Raw genomic sequence first — 19,518 nt, 5'->3', positions numbered from 1 at the left:
GGTGCTGAGGAGTTCCTCTGCTGATGCTGGCCCTTGAGCAATACACGATGAAAAGAGAGGTTGGAGCCTCCATACCCTGCTTAGTGCATGCGCACCTACAGAGCTGACCAGCAGTCTCAGGAGCCCTCCACAGCCTCTCCCGCCTTCTCTCCTTTCCAGGGTCTGCCAACACAGAGCCCTCTAAAACCACAGCCTTCGGATCCATCTTTTCTCCAACGGTCTCCGCTCAACTCAAGGTGTTCCAAAACGAACCAGAGGGCAGGAAGGCTTATGAGAAGAGATCTGCTTCATAGAAAGGTCAGGAGGGTGGGCACAGAGGGGGTGAGCTGATGCATCTGACCACACACGTGTGTTCTCCAGTGTCTACCATGTGTCAGCCATGGTAGACCAGGGATGGGCTGCAGTGGGGAGAAGAGGCCATGAGGAGGCAACTGCAGCCCTCAATTCCTCACGGCCTGCTGAGGATAGTGCTGTGCGGTGGACGTTTTCCTGCCCTCCCGTGATACTGGGTAATTAGCCCAGCAACAGGGTAAATATCCCACTTTTTGCCCCAGCACCCCCACCCAGGCAGCTCACGAACTTTGAAATCCTAGAGGACGCACATTATCAGGTCAGAACTTCCTTTGAAGGGCTTTGGGTATGACAATATGGGCTAGAGAAAGCTTCTGTTGAGGCGTTTCAGAGAAAAAGAACTCTGTTTCCCTTTGGAGGAGGGAGTGCTGTTTGAAAAACAACAAACAAACAAAACAAAACATGGCAGGCCCTGGTGCAATCAAATTCTTTCTGAGAAGAAATTAAGCTAAGAATTGAACTGATGGACAAAGAAAGGCTGGCTCAAGAGAGCTGTCTTGATCCAAACACTTTTGAACTTTTTGATATCGTGTGTTAATTAAATCTTGCGTAAGCCATTTAAAACTGGATTTTTTTTCCTTCAAGTCACAAACTGAAACAAATTAATATAAAGAAAAGGATGCTACAATGAACAGGCCTCAAATGTGGGATTGGTTAAAGATGAGATGTTCATACTAGAGGAGCAGGGAAGATGGTGATCTTTGCTTGGCAAAGAACAAACAAAACTGGTGACTCTGCGACACAGCCCTTACGCTGACAGAGCCAATGCTGTGAGGCCATGCCCAGCCCCCAAATACGCATTGTTGCTGACAGTCTAACCCAGGGTCCTGCGGATGCCAGGCAAGGTAGAACACCATTTGGGTTAATTTGACCGGATTAGAAAGAATCTACAACTGGTGTTAATCGGGTGTTTCCAGAGAAGATTGGCATGTAAGACAATGAGGGGGGAAAGCCTGATCTGAATACAAATGGCCCTATTAAAAAATCTAGGGGCTTGGGTGGAATAAAGCTAGGCAAGAAGGAAGCCAGGAGCATATACAACTCCCTTTTTTCCTGTGAGCAACTGTGCCAAAATATGGTTTTAGAAACATTTCAATCCATCCAGGCAGGAAAGGCATGGTGGGAGCAGGCCACGGTGGTGGGAGCACATGGCAGGGGCTCCTCAAGTTGCAGCAGACTGGAATGCGGAGAATGCAAGCCAGAAGCAGGGGTGGGTATGACCTTCAAAGGCCCCCACCCTTTACTGCCTGCTTTCTTCAACCAAAGCCCTTCCTCCTAAAGGCTCCATGGCCTTGAAATCAGTATTCCAATCTGGAGACCAAGTGTTCAGAATACGAGCTGGTGAGGGACATTTCCGATCCAAAGGCTGACAGAGTCCAGAGCATGCTGAGTTTGTTTGTTTGTTTGGGTGGTTTCATTTGTTTTAGCTTCTGTAGACCTATCCCAGGACCTTGTGGCCATCAGGCAAGTGTCTCACTGCTGAGCGCCACTCCTGGCCGGTGTGGAGAGGTTCCAGAGAGAAACCACGACCAGCAGTCTTGAAGACATAGAATTGCTTCAATTGTCCCATGTCCAACCTCAGCCTTTGGCACTTTATGATGCCTTGTCTATCTGCCATCCACCACAGAGTTTGATAAAAGCTAAAATACAAGTATGACCAAAAAAAAAAAAAAAAAAAAAAAAAAAAAATCAAATCAGGTGGCTAAGACAGAGAACAGGTTAGGGAAGAAGGCAGCTTTTTAAAAAAAATGTGTTTCCATATGACATTTTCTTTTAAACCTCTATCATCATTGTGGTGGTTGCCTGTGCATATGGAGGTCAGAGGACAACTTTGTGGAGCTGGTTCTGTCCCTTTGCCATCACATGAAATCTGAGCTGCTGTGGCAAACACACTGACAAAAAGCAACACGGGGAGGACAGGATTTATCTCAGCTCTCAATCCCAGGTTACCATCACTGAGGGGACTTGAGCAGCTACTCACCCTTCACCCACAGTCAAGAGCAGGCCAGGGAGAAAAGAATGCATCCAAGCTACCTGCCTGCTCAGCTAGCTTCCCTCTGTTTTACATAGTTCAGTGACCTTTGCCTAGGGAACGGTGCTGCCCGCAGTGGGCCGGGTCCTCTGAGCACAGGAGTCACATATCAGGTATCTTGCTTATCAGCTGCAACAAAATAATGATATGTTGGGGGAGGGGGACGTTACCTCAACATGAGGAACTCCGTATCAAAGGGCCGCAGAATTAGGAAGGTTGAGAACTGCAGGTTTAAAGAATTAAACACAGGTTTTCAGGCTTGTGGCCAGTATGTTTACCCACTGTGTCAAAATCTTACCAGCCCAGCAGATGTTTAATGTGTGGGTGAAAGAGTTGAAAGGGAGCTTGAAATTCTTAGCATCAAGCTCACCTTCAACTGTCATGGGGTTGGACTGACCTAACTCGCCCACAGCCATCAGCACGAGGGAAGGGAAGTGTAAAGTCCTCCAGCACAGGACAGCGCATTTGAAGGTCCCCAGTAGACGCTGAATGACAGACTCCAGTCTGCCATCTGCTGCCCTCTGTCCCTCGGAGCCCCCTAATGTCCACTGTAGAGCGATTAGACGTCTCATAGCCTCTCTCCGCTCCATGTCTGTTGCAGGCGATGGACCACATGTCTCCCAGGCTGAGAGCCTTCCTCTCTGAACCCATGGGGGAAAAGGATGTGGCCTGGGTGGATGGAATCAGCCGTGAGCTTGCCATCAATTTGGTCACCAAAGGTTTTAACAAGGTGCATTGTTTTTTTTTTTCCTTCTTTAACTCCTCTAACCTGTCTTCCACTAGTCCTGCCAGATGGCAGCCCCTGTCGCGTGTCCCAGTTGAGTGGCCGTCAGAGAAAAAAGCTGCCACTTGGCAGGGTGCCACGGACTTCACCAGTGTGACCCCCATGTGCTTAGGAGCCCCCAAGGCTTGTAGATGATGGGCAAAGAGAATTGATTCTGTGCAGAGCAGCTGCGACGGGCAGGATCAGCTCCGTGTTCAAACACTCTGGACTTGATAGAGCCAGGTCTGCTACTGAAGACTGGGACGAACTGTCAGGATGGATGCTTGTGTGTACTCCCCACCTCTAGGAAGGGGCATGGCTTCTTGCTTGTCTCCAGCAGGGCACCAGCATGACAATGGCAGGCTTAGAGCTCCATCTTAGAGGAGATCAGAGCTCCAAGACTCGTTCCCAGCCCAAAATGGCCTTAGGGAGAGCCAGTGAAATTGGAATGTGTTAGTCTAGTTTTTATTACTATAACAAAATACTTGATTCTAGGGGCTTTATAAAGAAAGGCTTTCTACTTAGCTCTTAGTTTTGGAGACTGAAAGTCTAATATTGGGTGACTTTATGTGTTTGGCCTCTGGTGAGGACCTTTCCCACACACATCACAACATGGCAGGATGGTCTCATGGGCAGGAGCTCGTGTGAACACAGGGTGCAATAGAAAGCCACAAGGTGGAGAAGGACTATTATGCTCTTTTGTTTATTCACCAGAACATTGGAGCTGTTGCTTGAACTCAGGGAGTTAGTTACGTTTGCTAAGCTTGTACTCTGCCACAAGCTATATCCCCGAGGCCCCTTTCATGCTTTTTGTACAAGTTGCTGTCTTTAGAACTAGTAAGTGTCCCATGAGAATGATATTTTTCCCTTCCAAGGGCAATGCCCTTAATGACCAATTTGTCTTCCACTAATATAAGAAAAACATTTAGAGGCCAGGACTGCTGCATGTGTATTCATGACTGACATTACATTTGTTTGTGCAAATCTAACGCCTGGGCCCCTGAATCCTGCCTGACATATGCACTGTGCCTGTGTTACATATCGTGAATCTCACCCCATTATTCAGCCAAGTGAATATCCACTCGGTGGTACCTTCAGGAGAGTGGAGTTACATGACTGAGGAAACTTGATGCTTTCTTTTCTCCCTGACAAAGGGAAAGGACCAATCCCAAGCAGCCAGTGGGGGAGGCAAGTCTGTCTAAGGGAGGATTTTAAAATTAAATAACCTTTTCTTTAAAGAAATTATTATTCTTTTTTTTTTCTCTTCTTATTTTTTTTCTTGAATTTGTTATTTTTCTCCTGGTTGTGAACAAGTGCCTAACATAAAGCAACTTAGGGAAGAAAAGGTTTATTCTGGCTCACAGTTTGAAGTCATACAGTCATTATGGTGAGGAAGGCATTGCCAAGAAGCAGGGGGATGAGAATGCAGTTGCTCATCTGGCTTTCTTCTTTGCTGAATTTTACTCAGTCTGAGCGTCCATCCATAGAATGGTGCCACCCACATCAGTGCAGGCCGCCCTGCACTCAGTTAACTGAAGGCAACTTCATTGACATGCTAAGAGGTGTGCTTCCAAGGGGATTCCAAACCTGCCGACAAAGAAGATTAACCCACACACTCCTCCACTGTGTACAGGGCATAGCGCGAGGTGCTGGACCCAGTGTATTTTTACCTCCGTGGATCTCCCAGTGGACCTACCACCTAGGTCCAGGGGCTGGACAACTCCCAGCTTCCAGGCTGCTCCGGGACCTCCTCCCAGCCAAAGCAGATCCCAAAGGTTCCCACTGTTCTGTTATCCACCATGTTTCCATAACTATGGGTTTCTCCTTGTCGTTCTCCTGTGATTGCCATTTTAAAATATTCTTATTAAGATATAAGTGTGGACAGTAATATTTACCCTCTTTACCACAGAGTTGTATGACTTTTGCTTCAGCTTTTTCAGACAGGGTCTTGCTGTGGAATTGAGGTTGGCTGAAAGTCATTGGTGTAGCTAGCTTCAAACTTGCAATTCTTCTACCTCATTTTTCCTGTAAACATGGTAGATAACATAACAGTAGGCACTTTGGGGTTCACTTTGGCTGTGTGAGGTCCTGGAGGCCATCTGTATGCTACCACACACAGCAGTTCTGTGAGTTTGTATAACTGCATAGTCAGGTAGCCATTACCCAAGACAAAGAGTGATCCCAAGACTCCAGCCATTCCCTGTGCCTCGAAGTGTAACAGCCTCTGCCCCTGCCAAATTCTGCTTTGTTTTATGGCCCTGTAGTTTTTCCTTCTCTACCTTAACTTTGTTCTAAGTAAGGATTATAGTAGGGGCACAGACATGCTGGAGATAATGGAATGAGAGGCTAGACAGACGTTTTCAGGCTCCTGGCTCTGGCCTGCACAGGCAGGACTCTGAGAAGTGCCTGTGGATGTCTTAGTCCACAGGCAGGAGATCTCTATGCTCATGCCCAGCTGGCAAGCACAGTGCCCATCATCACACTCAAGGTCCTGGGCATTCCCGGATTCTCTACAGTGCGAACAGGGCATGGCTGGAGGTGTGGCTCACTGGCAGAGTGGTAGTGCTTGCCCGGCCCTGAGAGGACCTGGGCACCTCATCCAACACTGCATTAAGACACAGCATAACACAGATAAAGAAATCAAATCAGGGAAAATCAACGTACAGTGCAGGGCTTCGGGAGTTGGCTGCCCGAGGTCCCCAGTGGGCATGAAAATGGCCAGAGATATACTGTCATAAACAACACAAGAAGATTCATGCGCTCTGCCCAGCAGGAAGGGGCTTAGATTAAGATTTGATTGTTATATTCCATATCAGAGCCTGGTACCCATCAGACCCTGACTGGGCCCATAGGAGGACCCAGGAAAGTGCCCAGGTGTGGCATCTACAAGATGAACAAGTGCCTCAGGAGGCTGATGCCAGAATGAGAGTATCCAGGACAGGCAGATTGCAGGAGACAGGGATCTCTGGACTAGCCGACGAAAGTGCTGCTCCTGGGATATTCATCTTCTGCCTACAGGGAGAGGCATCTTTCAGGGCCTTACCCCTCCTCTGTTTTCACAGCCTCTGTTGACCCGTGACCATCATTTTCCTCCTTTTCTCTCCCCAGGCTGAGTTCTCATCTTTGCCCTGAACAAACGTTGCCTCAGGGACCACACTGGTTCCCCAGGGGCACTGGCTCTCCCAGCTCCTTCTGCACCCTTGCTAAGCACCTGGTGGGTTGCAGCTCTATGCACTGCCCTCACACCTGCTTGTCTGGGCTTTCCTCAGCCACCAGCTCTCTCCTGAGCCACCTGGCTGCCGCATGCGCAGGGCACAAGGAGCCACCAGTCTGCAAGGATGCCCCAACTCTCTATCAGCTCTTGAGGGGTGTGAATAGAGCAGACATCTTCACTCTCACCAGTCCTCCTTGGAGCAGTGGTCCTCAACCTTCCTAATGCCACGACTCTTTAATACACTTCCTTATGTTGTGCTGACAACAACCTTAACTTTTTGTTGTTGTTTTTGCCACGTGCTAACTGTAATTTTGCTACTGTTATAAATTGTGGTGTAAATATCTGAGTTTTCTAGTGAGCTTTTGGGGGTCACAACCCACAGGTTTAGAAGCTCCATTCTAGGACCCTCTCCTTTTGTCCCTGTGCCGAGCCTGTGTCTCTTCAGCAGAGGGCAGACAGGAAGAGGGGCCTGTGTGTGTCCCTCTCCACTTCCCCAGAGCCTGGAAGACAGCACGGATGGGCCTACTCCTCATGGTTAAACCATGACTTTTAGAACTATAGATTCACAGGGTGCAGGAGTGTGTGTCTGTAGTCTCAGGGACTGGGGAGATCAAGACAGGAGAGTTATTTCAGCCCATACAGTCAAGACCCGCCTGGGCAACACAGTGAGACCTGACTTCAGAAAGAAAACCTGGGCTGGGGAGATGGCTGAAGGGGGAAAACATCTGCCATGTCTGAGTAGGATCCCTGGACTCCCAGCCTGGCATGGCAGCACATCTATAACCCTGCATACCTCCAGAAGCTGAGAGGCAGAGACAGGAGGCTTCTGCAGTAGCCACCAAGACTCTCTCTCAAAGTGGAAGGCAAGAACTGACACCTGAGGTTGGCCTTTGACCTGTACACATGTGTGCTATGGCACATAGATGCCCAGACACTTTCTGTTTCTCTATCTCTCTCTCTCTTTCACACACACACACATACACACATGATTTTTTTTGAAGAAGAAGAAGAAGAAGAAAATATTAACTTTGACTTACCTGAGCCTCCTCAGGATCTCAGGATCTCAGAAGAAAAAAAAAAAAAGTGTCTGGTCTTTGTGCACCTGCTCTCTGTACCTGCTATTCACTGGAACAATCAGCTTTGGCCTAAGGACCTAAATGCAAAATGGTAGCCACTGGCCCTGCTAAGCCCTTGTCTGATGGAGATGGGCTAAAATATCAAACATGCCCTTTGATGCTAAAGCCTTCCCCTGAAAAAGAATGTGAACCATCTCATAACATTTTTTATTGGTTACATACTGAAATAATGTTTTGAAAATATGGGAAAAGTAAAGTATGTTATTGGAATGCACTTCATCTTTTCTCTCTCTCTTATTCATTTTGTGGCCTCTAGAAGATTAAAATTGCTCGCATGGCTGGCTCACTTGCTATTTCTCCTGGATGGCACTGGTAGAGATTTAACAGTGTCAGGATCGCTGCTAGGTAGAAAGGGATGATGTGAGTGGAAAGTGATCCCATGCATGGTGTCAGACTTGCCACAACTGGGCCGGAGCTCCGTCTCCCCTGCCCACCACCACCCACACATAAAGTCAGACTGTCAGACAAAAGCGTCTATGGACCCACCCTCTTCCAGCCTGGGGTCCTCAAAATGGACAGTCTCCTCCCACTGCCACTCGCTGTAATCTGAAGAGAGGCCAGAAGGCTGAGCTGAGGGTGAGGAGGCCTCAAGATGGTCAGCTGCTGCCTCCCTCATGTCCCCAGGTTCTCACATGCTGAACTGCTGAGGAACCCAGCTCCTCCTGTCCTCTCAGCTGGCCCGGGGGCCCCCGCCATCTCACATACAAAGCCTGCAAGAAGCCAGTCACCTAAGTTTGGCGCTTACTGTGCATAGTGTTGCCGGGTGAATACAAAAGGAGTGGTGGACACCAGGGAAAGTTGAATTCTTTTAAATAAATGAATAATGTAGTGATGGGAGCGCGTCTCCAGAGCAGTGAGAAGAGAAAGGAGGCCAGAACCCGCTGTGGGCTGAGCGCTCACACCGAGGACTGTGGCCGAGAAACACCTGGGTCTGCACGGTCGCCGCTGGACATCTCCACTGATGACCGTAGGGTGTCAGAGACGCAGCGGTGTCTTGCAACACTGAGAGGCACTCTCTGGACTGGGGCTTGGGAGCTGCTGACCAAGGGCAAGGGAAACTGCTAGAAGCTTGATAGTAAGAGAAGCCACGACAGCTCATCTCTGTTGGACAAGGCCAGGTAAGGAAGGGTCAACATTTTAATGAGTGCAGACTGGGGCCAGCTATCTAGTTTGCAGGGCTCAATGCTAAGTGACAAGGTGAGACCTTTTGTTTAGCCATATAAAGGCTTACAGCTTCCCAGCCTTTTGGCTAAGACCAAGGGTGAATGTATTAAGTATTGAGCCAGCGGCAGCGCAGCGCTAAGAGCATTGGACAGTCTGTGGCTGCTCACAGGCCCAGGCAACAGCAGGAATCAGACTCTGGTGCAGATTTACATTGCTACAGTTTAGCAAGGAAAATAGTCAAAAGAGACTAGTTCACTCAGCGTGGGGAAGACCCTGGCAGAATTTCCCTGTGTGGACTTGGAGTTGAGAACAAGTCTGCCCCTGAGTCTCCATCTGTTACTCCAGGAAGAAATGTATGTCCCGGGCCTTGGCATGGCCACTGGCCAGGGTGTTGGAAGGTAGAAACTCCAGCCTGGGGTGTCTGTTTTTCTATACCAGCCTCCTTGCCTCAGGGTTTCTGATTAGGGGTTCATTTTTCTGGAGTTAGTGGGGGAAACCAAAACGGCATTGAACAAGGCCACCATGAAAGCCATGAAGTCCCCCTTCCCTCCGGAGCAATGAAGAAAGCACGAAGGCAGGCCTTCTCCGTAATCTCAGGAAGATGCCAGCGTGGACTCCAGGGCAAGCCCAGAGGATGGAGGGTCAGATTTCAACTTGGCTCAGAGACCCTTCGCCCTGCCACGTTCCTGGAAAGCTTGCCTCGGTCCTGCCTACCAGGCATTCCTGGGCTTCCTGGCTGCTGGGCTTCCTGGCTGCTGAGGCTCTTGTTACCACACCAGCTGAGGCCATGGCCAGCCTCAGAAACAGGCAGAGGAGTCCTTCCCTCCAGACTGGACTACAGATGGCTGGAAGGTGGAAGAACTGGGGGACAGAGGTGGGCGTCTCTCCCTCTCTGGTGTCCTTGTTTGGGACACCATCTCAACTTTAGATTCTGAAGAATGGGGTGGGCAAGACACCCTTGAGAATCAAATGGATTGGATTTTACATGTCTGGTGTCTTTAGCTCAAAAGTATCACTTGCTATTTGTTGTTTTTTTTTTTTCTCTCCTGCTAAAGACCAAACCAAAGCTCGTGTGCTTGTTGGAAAAGAATTCTCACTATTGAGCTAAATCCCCAAGCCCTACATGGATTACTAATCTCATTGGTGTTTCTTTCACGGGAAGCTCTAGGCATATCCTGTTGTACTCACCTGAGCACCTCCACAGCTGTAACACGTGCCTCAGAGAGCACCTACAGAATGCCAATGATTTGCCAATGATTTAGAGCTGGGCGCCGTGGCATATGCCTGTAATTCCAGCTCTAGGGGAGGTAGAGGCAAACGAAGCTCTGTGAGTTTGAGGCCAGCCTGATCTACAAAGTGAGTCCAAGACAGCCAGGGCTACACAGAGAAACCCTGACTTGAATCTTCCTCCCGCCCCCCCCACCAAAAACAAACAAACAAACAAACAAACAAACAAACAAACAAACCCTGATTTAAAACCATCTCAGCAAAATCCACTAGTGAAACAAGGACACTGATGAAAAATGAGATCACGCTAAGACACTGGGTTTTGTTTTTATTCTTTTAAATAAAAGTTGTACCTTAAAATCACTATAAGTACACAGCTTCTTCTCTTTTCCGGGGCGGGAATATCAAGTGTCCCGGCCTAGCATTCTGTCTCTCTTGAAAGAGTCTTCACTGACTCTGTAGCTAGGCAGTTGGCCAGCAAGCCCCAGCAACCTCTGACCCTGCAATGCTGGGGAGGTAGAGGCAAACGAAGCTCTGTGAGCACAGCCAGCTTTTTATCGGTACTGGGGACTTGAACTCAGGCCCTCACGTTTGCACAGACAACGTTCTTATTCACTGAGCCATCTCCCCAGTGTCTAACTTCTTAAAATTAACTTTTAGCAGACGGAGTAACGGCTTCTACTGCAATGGCATTTTCATACACCCATGCAGGTATACTTTGCTCCTGGCTTCTTTCTGAGCAGACATTCTTGGGAATTACATTATCAGGAGTTTCCAGAGAAACAGGACTCGGAGATTATATGTAATTATTAGAGGAGATTTGCTTATTGTTTATTTTCACACAATTAGAGGCTCCACCTTGGCTGTCCACAGACTGTAGAGACAGGGAAATTGGTAGGGTGTTGTTCAGTCCAAGAAGCTGAAAAGCTCCTTTAGAAAGGACACAGGGGCAGGGTGAGGCCAGCGACGCAGCTCGAGCTAGAGGCTCAAATAAGAGAGTCAAGGTCTAGGGTGATCTCTGCTGTCTGGACTGTTCCCACAAGGATGACTCTCCTCAACATTTGTGTCTCCCTTGCCTTCCCTTTTGGCACACACTAGTGAACAGAGCAGGGCGAGCTGGGGCAGGGCGGGGCAGTGCTGCGCCTCAGGTTTTGTGAATTCTCCTTTCCGCTGAGTTCCTGAGCACACAGGTAGTTTGCAAAGCCAGATGGTTACTAATGTGCCCTTCACCTGCCAGCCACACCTGCCGTGGTTCTCAGGTGACAAAGACTTCTCGTAAGTCTCTGGGAGCCCTTACGATCGCTTCTGTCCGGGGAAACTGGGGAAGGGGTTCCTGGCATCAGGGGATGAGAGCGAACAAATGTTTTTTAGGGTCCCGCATGCCTGGGACCGTCCCCGAGATGCAGGATCAGCCAGCCTGCTGGCGAGGCTGAGGTACCCTACATTCCAGTGGCTGAGAGAGCAGTGGGGGCGGAGGCAGCTGCACCCCGGCTTAGCTGTATGGGTTTTGGAGAGAGAGCTGCTCTAGGTGCTGCTCGGCGGCAGAGCACACGCCCAGTACCGGAGAGGCCCTGGGCTTGGACCACAGCGTGCACATAAACACCGCCACCAAAGGGTAAAAAAGAGGAAAATATTAAATGACAGGCCTAAGGGGAGGTCAAAGGTATGCTAGCCACGCACCCCCTGCCCCTCAAACACTGCCTTGGGCCCAAGCTTGTGTGGAAAAGCAGGTTCTCAGCCCCTACCCTCGCTTTAGACCCTGAGTCAGGAAGTTCTCATAAGATCCCAGACAACATCTTCAAGTTTGAGGCCTAGTTGTCTCCGCAGGATGACAAGTCCCTAGAGCAGGCCTGAGAGAGCCGAGTGATTAACTTCACGTCACCTTTCCCCAGGGCCTTGCTGCATTAGCAGCCTCCCTCCAGCCCACACCCCAACCTCTGATTGTCACCGAAGACTGCGGTGAGAGGAGGACTGGCACGCCGAGGGGGACTCTGGTAACCCTCTGCCCCTCTTCCCAGGCCTACATCCTGCTGGGACAGTTCCTCCTGATGCACAAGAACGAGGCGGAGTTCCAGAGGTGGATCATCTGCTGCTGTGGCGCTACGGAGCATGAGGCCCGCCAGAGCACCGCCTGCCTGAAGGAGTGGTGCACCTGCTTCCTGTAGCCGCCCCCGGCCTGGCCGCTACCTACCGCAGATAAATACATGATACTCTTACCTACGCCTGGCGCCGAGCGGCACCTGTGTTGCTACTTTATTTTCATTTGTGTACGAGTCTGTTCGCGCGCGCGCGCGCGTGTGTGTGTGTGTGTGTGTGTGTGTGTGTGTGTGTGTGTGTGTGTTATGCATAGGAGTGTATGTGTTTATGTGTATGTGTGTTTGTGTGTCTGCAGCTGGGAACATTGCTGATTGACACCAGAAGTTGATATAGTTGTCTTCCACCTTATTTTTTTGGAACAAGGTCCCTCGCTGAACCTGGAGCTCACCAGTTTGGCAAGGCTAACCGGCCATCAAGCATCAGGAACCGTCATGTCTCTAGACATGGGCCACCTTACCCAGATTTTGTTTGATGTGGGCTAGGGATCCAAACTGGGTCCTCATGGCAAACACTTTACTGACAGAACCATCTCCCCAGTTGCCACACACACACACACACACACACACACACACACACACATTGTTACACACACTTTAATTTATTTTTATTTTTAAGATAGTATGCATCCATAATAAAGGCTGTCCTGGAAGTCACTCTGTAGCCTCAGCTGGCCTCAAAACGCCAAGTCAAGATCACAGGCGTGAGCCAGCACATGTGGCTTTCCTATCTTTAATGATGCATGAGCACCTTAAGAAAGGTTTATGACCATAAGAAAACAAGAACACCCAAATTCACTTTCATACACACCCGGAAACCACCATCACTCACTCTAGATAAATATAATGCCAAGTCGCTCTCTCCACGCTGTGTGACACCAAGCATAGCTCTTCAGATGAGTGTTAGTGTTCCAGCCAGTGCCCTAGTCACCCATATCACTCCAGTCCACAACAGCTTAAAACAAAAGCCAGTTCTCCTCCAGGCGGAGCAGCCCTCACCCAGCAATCAGACTCTGAAATGAGGCGGGAAGCATGGCTCAGAGAGCAACTGTGCCGGGCAAGTCAGAAACGGAGCTTAAACCCCAGAGCCCCATAAAGGTGGAAGGCAGCTCACGTCCCCAAAGCTGACCTGGCATTCTTGCTGTGCCACACACATCTACACCAGATACGTAATACCAACACCAATTTAAAAATCTGAAATGCGTCAAACTTGGATTTCTCCTTCTGGAGCGGTTCAGATCGGGGGCGGGGGTAGGGAGGGTTGAATTAGGGAGACTCAGTTTGTCCAAGTATGAACTCTGAAGTTGAAACACCTCTTGTCTAAGTAGTTTGGATTAGCACTTCTCAGCCCCGAGGGCTGGGGCTCCTGAAGGCGACTCTGCCGGCTGTCTTATTCTCCATGTCTCACGAGGTCATAAACTGTGAGCTGGCAGTAGAGTCCTCTAGGAAGAGGATGGAGGATGTGTTTCCAGGGAGGCTCCTCCCCAAGGCTGTTGGCTGGAGGCCTCAGCTCCTCATCACCATCCTCAGGGCTGCTCGGCAGTGGAGGTAGACAGAGAACACAGAGACAGAGAACACCACACTGCTTCTTTCTGTGGTCTAGTCTCTGACTCCTGCCGCATCCCTTCTGCCTGATTTTGTATTCATTAGATATCCTGGAAACAAGAATCCCTCTTCCTTAAAACAAAGAATGCAGACCCATTTTTAAAGCCATCAGTGTTGTGTTTTTCAGGTACAACTCCACACAGAGAAACTTGTCTTTTAGGACCTTCTAAAAGATGGCCTCTCCATAGCCACTCCCCGACCCCAGCGCCAGGCAGCTACAAGACAAATTTCTGTTAAAGTTGTGGCTTTTCTAGAAATCCATAAAAATTAAGTAACACAGTATGCAAGCCTTTTGAGGTTGATGCTAATCTCCTATACAAGCTTTTTAAGCCCAAAAAGTTTTACTCAGTGTTGCTGGTCCCTTTTCCTGCAGGCATCCACTCTTCAGTGAACAGCTTCTCCAAGGGAGAATGATGCCCTCTGCTCAGGGTCACGCTGACTACAGGATCGGGAGCAGAGAGGTGGGAGAAGAAAGCATGCAATCAACAACCAGGCGGACACGGGTGGGTGAAGCCTTTGTCATCCAGACAGGACCGCTCTGAGACAGGCACCCCTGCAGGGCCAAACCCCACGTATCAGAAGCAGCCATTTTCTCTTTAGTAGCCTTCTCTTCCTAGCTCGCAGCACCGTCCGTGACTGCTGGGATCCCTCATGTCTTAGTTTTCTCTCTCTGTCACTGGGATACAATATCTCCACATAAGCAACTTAAGAGAGTGAGGGTTTATTTCGTGCACGGGACCAGGTCAGGTCACTGTCCATCCCAGAAGGTTTGCCGCAGCAGCAAGAGCTTGAGCTGTTGGGTCACACTCACGGTCCGGGACAGCACTGTGTGCAGGCAGCTCCCTTCTCCACTGAGACAGTCTAGGATCCCAGCCAGGGGATGGTGATCCCTACAGTGGGCAGGTCTCAACACAAGACAATTAAAGTGAACCATCATACTTCTCCTCTCCCTCTGCCACCCAAAATATTCAAATTTAGTTAGTACCTCAGTCAGCTTCTAGGAGAAGCCAACCTAAGACGAGAATGTTGACATTTAGTTTTATTTTAGCAAGAGGAAGAAAAGTAAAACTGAAAAAGAATTGCTGAATTCCTTTCATCTTTAGACAGAGTGATATGGTTCTAAGTCAAGGTCTTCCAGGCAAGAGGATGGAGTTTAATGATGAAATATTTGCCCAGTGTGTCTGAGGCCTTGCTTTGAGGCCCAGCAAGAAAAAAAAAATTTTTTTTTATTTTGTTTTTTGTTTTATTTTTTGTGTGTGCGTTTTTTTGTTTGTTTGTTTTTTTCGAGACAGGGTTTCTCCATGCAGCGTTGGCTGTCCTGGACTCACTTTGTAGACCACACTGGTCTTGTATTCACAGAGATCTGCCTGCCTCTGTCTCCCTCAGTGCAGGGATTACAGGTGTACACTACCAGGTCTGGCTGTGAAATTTTTATATTCTTGGTTTAAAATTCAAAGTGTAAGGCTTGAAAAACGGCTTAGCTGTTAAGAGCACTGACTTCTTCAAAGGACCAGATTCAATTCCGAGGACCCACAGGACCACTCACAATCATCTGTAACTCCAGTGCTAGGAGATTCAGTGGCCTCTCAGACCACTTGGGGTACTAGGCATGTGCCCTTCAGTACACATATTCACATGCAAGCAAAACACTGATACATACAAAATAAAGGTTAAAAAATTCAAAGAATAACGTGGAAGAGAAATTATCTTTGGGTTTAAACTTCAGTTTTTAATGATAGACGTGTGGATTCCCACCATAAAAGAAACTGAGTTTAATTTTTTCCTCAATTCACATTTTATTGGCTTTATTGATACTTCCAATTTGTTTTCTTCCCATAAACATAATCCTTATTGTATATTTCAGAGGTTATCTGTTTATGTTGGTGCCAGAATTCTCCAGGTCATTGCTCTGTCACCCCAGATTCTTCAATGCTCCTCTGAGTTGGCATAGACAGGGATATCCTGCTATACCCGCCTCATACTGCTATAACCACCTCAAAAGTTTCCATGACTCAGCCAGAAAAGATTGACTTCTCTTGTCCAGGACATGTCACCAGGAGAACTGACCATGGCATCAGTCTGTGGCATCGGTGGACAGAGATTCCTTCTCCATGCATACATCCCCACAATAATCACAACAGGAAGGAGCCAGCGGAAAACCCAGCCCTAGAAGTTGCACATTCTACATTCTCCCTGGTCAAAGCAAGTCACATGACTTCCTCAACTCTAAAACGGGTAGGTTTCTTCTGAACACAGAAGAAATGGGAACACATAAAGATCACCTTCATCAAAACCAGTATCTTTGCCGCCAGGTACGATGGTGCACACCTGTAGTCTCAGCACTCGAGGAGGCAAAGGAAGGTGGATTGCTGTGAGTTCGAGGCCAGCCTGGTCTGCCAAGCGAGTCCAGGACAGCCAAAGCTACACAAAGAAACCCTGTCTCAAAAAAACCAAAAACCAAAACAAAACAGAACCAATATCATCAATTAAGCTCTTTATTTTTTCCCAGAATGCCCCACTGATGCTGTGCTTTCTGAAGTCAAAGTAACATGTTGAGATATGTCAACTAGATTTTGCTCACCCTAGCTCTCTCCTGTTTTTTCCAAAGAAAAGGCAGGGTTACACTGCTCTGCCTTCTGAGAAATGAGGCCCTGACTACCCAGTCTGCCTTCATAACCCACCCTTGGACTAATTTTCCAGTGATAGTCATGTATTTAGAAGCCACTCATTTTGGAAGACAGGAGCTCAAGGGGAGGGGGAGGTAGTTTGTCTTGATCTATTTTCACTTCCTCCAACACTGTTGAGATTCATCCTTTGGACCAGCAATGTCTAGAGTAATACAGGGGTAGAGGGAGAAGAGAAGAGAAATCTGTAGACTATGAGATCATCAAAGGTAGAGGGCTTCCACAGAGGGACTCTAAATGTTGAAAGCAAGAGAAGCTCTTCCCTATTTTAACATGATTTCTAAAATATCAAAATGAATCCTATTCCCCCAAACCAAGACAAGAAATTTTCTCCATCACTCATTCATTATCTTGTAATGATTTTCTTGTCTTCTTTGCAGATAAAGTTAATGGCCTAAATTCTTCAGTAAAATCATTGGCCTCCAATCTTCCCTTCTGTTAGAATCCTACCTTTGTCTCATGATGTTGCAGCCCCTCCCTCTAGAGCCAGAAAGCAATTCCCCTCCTGACTGTGTGACCTGCCTTGGCCAATGACATGCGGCTGCCATGACAGCATACCCGTCAGGAGGGTTCTCTCCCGTTCATGTTCACTTCTCTGTGCTCAGAAAAGAGCCTCTGCCTTTAATAATCACTGTGCCTTCATCCTGGGCCTCAGCAGGAATCTCCAGGGGGGTTGAGCTTATCCTAGCTCTTGGCAATACCAAAGGCCAGCCAGGCTGCAGCAGCTGCCCAGACAGCCCTGTGTGGACCAGTGAACCTCCACTGACTCACAGATGTAATTACAAGAATAAAGGCTTGCAATTTATAGCTATGGTATTTGGGACAGTCTGCTCTGCCGCAATATCTAACTGATACCTTCCTTCCAGTCCAGAATGACTGACCCTACCCTTTCAAAGTGCAAACACACCTTTACCTGAAGAGCCCAGGGCAAGTGAAAGAGTACCGTTCTCAAAGCTGGTCGGATATGGGTTCTGCCTCTGCTGACTACCACCTTATCCTGGGAGAGCTGCTGAGCTTCACGGAGCCTCAGGTTCCTCCTCCAGAAAACAAGGGCAAGACACTAATGTTAATATTGCTGCCTCACAAAGCGGATCAATGCAAATAGCATATGCAAATTACATGATCCCATAAGAGTGAAATAAAAGGCTTGACTGTCTCCGGTGGCCTTGAAGCTCTGGTCTCCTAAGGGCTTGATCACACACACACACACACACACACACACACACACACACACACACATCACCGTGGCCCTCAGGAAAGAGTAAACAGCTGTGTGCTTGTAGAGAGCCCAGGGAGCAGTTTATTTGATCCAGGCTGAGTCTTCTCCAGCCTATGAGCCCTAGGTACCACACACGTCTTAGGCCCTGCACACTCTTTAATGTATGGATGAAAGGACAGCAGATGAATATCGGATGTAATTCAGATTTTAGTTGTGACTTTACTAAGTCACATTAGCCCCCTGTCCTCAAAGGCATTTTAAAGGACATTCCAGAAGCGGCTTGCCTGCTGGTCCTTAGCCCAGCCAGTGGTGTCTCTTGGCAGGGTGGCGAGTCCGTGACTTAAGAAGGGTGTTGTCGGAGAGTGTAAACCAGTATCTGAAGAAATAGTAAAATGTAGAAAGCTTTGACCTTCTCTTGGCCCTGGATCTGGAATGTTGCTTCGGCCAGGAGTCAATGATGAGACACTTGAATTTATCAAGTGTCTAAAGTTCAAGGCATGGTTAGGGTCTGAGGTCAAAGTTTCTGCCTTGCAGAAGCCATAGAGCAATGAGGGGATAAATGAGGGATGGAGGGAAGCCCAGCAAGGGCTTAGTTTGACCCTTCATCCCTTCATCCCTTCAGTCTAGGGTAAGAGTCCTGTGGGGGTGAAAATGTGGGAAGAGCCCCAGGAGATATAGGACAGGGCAGGCATACAAGCAGAAAGGAAGCACAGCCAAGGAAGGGGCCTTGCCACTCTTCACCAGTGTGGGCAGGGAAGCTTACCCCGAGGGGCAATTCTGGCAGCCGAAGGAGGGCAGCAGGTAACATGACCCTGCCCTGGGGTGCCCACACAGTCACCAGTCCCTGGTAGGCGGCTGGGCCTAGGAACCGAGCTGTTCACTGGGGAAATGTATCTCACCAGAAAAGCAGTGGCTGGCTACTGCCAGGAAATAGGAAGTGGAGAACACAGCAGGCACCCCAAACCCCTGCCTCAAGTGTGTTACGGAGACCATGGGGCTTAACTTTGAAACAGGGCCCATCTATTGCTACAGGTTACTTTATCTTCATGAAGCCGCCTGTTGGCCCAGCTGGGTGACTGCAAAATGGCTATGAATTTGTCTGTTCACGCATTAGGGACCTGCTCGAAGCTCCATTCACAGTGGCCCTGGCAGCCAAAATATTACAATCTACAGTGTGTGTTGTCACTCAAAGGAAGTGACATTTTAAGCTTAGCATTAAAAGGGAGGTCCCACTTGAATAAGCTACGGGTGGGGAAGAGAGAAGGGGCAGAAAGGGGAGAAAGAAAGGGGGTAGGAGCAGCATGGACCATGGCGGGGGCAAACCAGCTGACTCACTCCAGGACTTCCTAATGGAAAAGTTGTGCCTGCTGCCTGCGAATCCCCCCTCTGTGCTGAGAACTTGTTTGGTGACTTAGACAGGCTCCCAGGGGCTCTAGGGTGGCCTCATGGGAACAGACAGAAACATGAATGGATGAGGGTGTCCGCAATGCGCTGTGGGAAAGAGCTGAGGCTGAGCATATCAGTCAGCTAAGAGGACACTCTAACAGAGGGAAGAGCCTGTGCAAAGGCCCTGAGGGAAGAGTGCAGCTGACAAAAGAAAGAAAGGAATGAGGAAGACAGAGAGAACATTAGAAACAGACTGCATAGTTCACTGGTGGGACTGCGGCTTTCACTCGGGTGGAGACAGAAATCTACCGCACAGTCACATGATCGGATGTGTCGTAGGAGGACCACTCTGAGGTGTTGACAGTCTGTAGGGCAAGCGTGGGAAAGATCAGTCCCATAGAGATGTCAGTGACCCTGAGAGGGATGGTAGGTGGGAGCAGGATGGAGTAGCAGACTGGAGAACTCATGCGATTTTGGATCATGCTTAATGTTGAGCTCCCAGCAGATTAAAGAGCAAGAGGGTCAGGATATGCAAGAAGGCAGGGCACCCAGCAGATTAGATGAACTCCCAGGGTGGGCTTGCAGAGCCCAGGGAAGCAGCTGAGTGAGCCATATACTGGGAATCCAAGAAAACTTGGTTGGTG

The 19,518-nt window shown here is 48.7% G+C and overlaps 1 protein-coding gene across 1 annotated transcript; it reads left to right on the top strand.

Moving 5' to 3' along the window:
- Positions 1–2,987: 2,987 nt before the first annotated feature.
- Banf2 (BANF family member 2) lies at positions 2,988–12,064 on the top strand. Its single transcript, XM_055602705.1, has 2 exons — positions 2,988–3,113; positions 11,906–12,064. The coding sequence occupies exons 1-2, from the start codon at positions 2,988–2,990 to the stop codon at positions 12,050–12,052; spliced, it is 273 nt and encodes a 90-aa protein (XP_055458680.1). The 3' UTR covers positions 12,053–12,064.
- Positions 12,065–19,518: the final 7,454 nt, after the last annotated feature.

Source organism: Psammomys obesus, unplaced genomic scaffold (assembly GCF_907164565.1).
Source record: "Psammomys obesus unplaced genomic scaffold, mPsaObe1.curated_primary_1811, whole genome shotgun sequence".
NCBI classification, from domain to species: Eukaryota; Metazoa; Chordata; class Mammalia; order Rodentia; family Muridae; genus Psammomys; species Psammomys obesus.
Note: the sequence above shows the minus strand (reverse complement) of the source record. Positions and strands in the feature narration are given on the sequence as shown.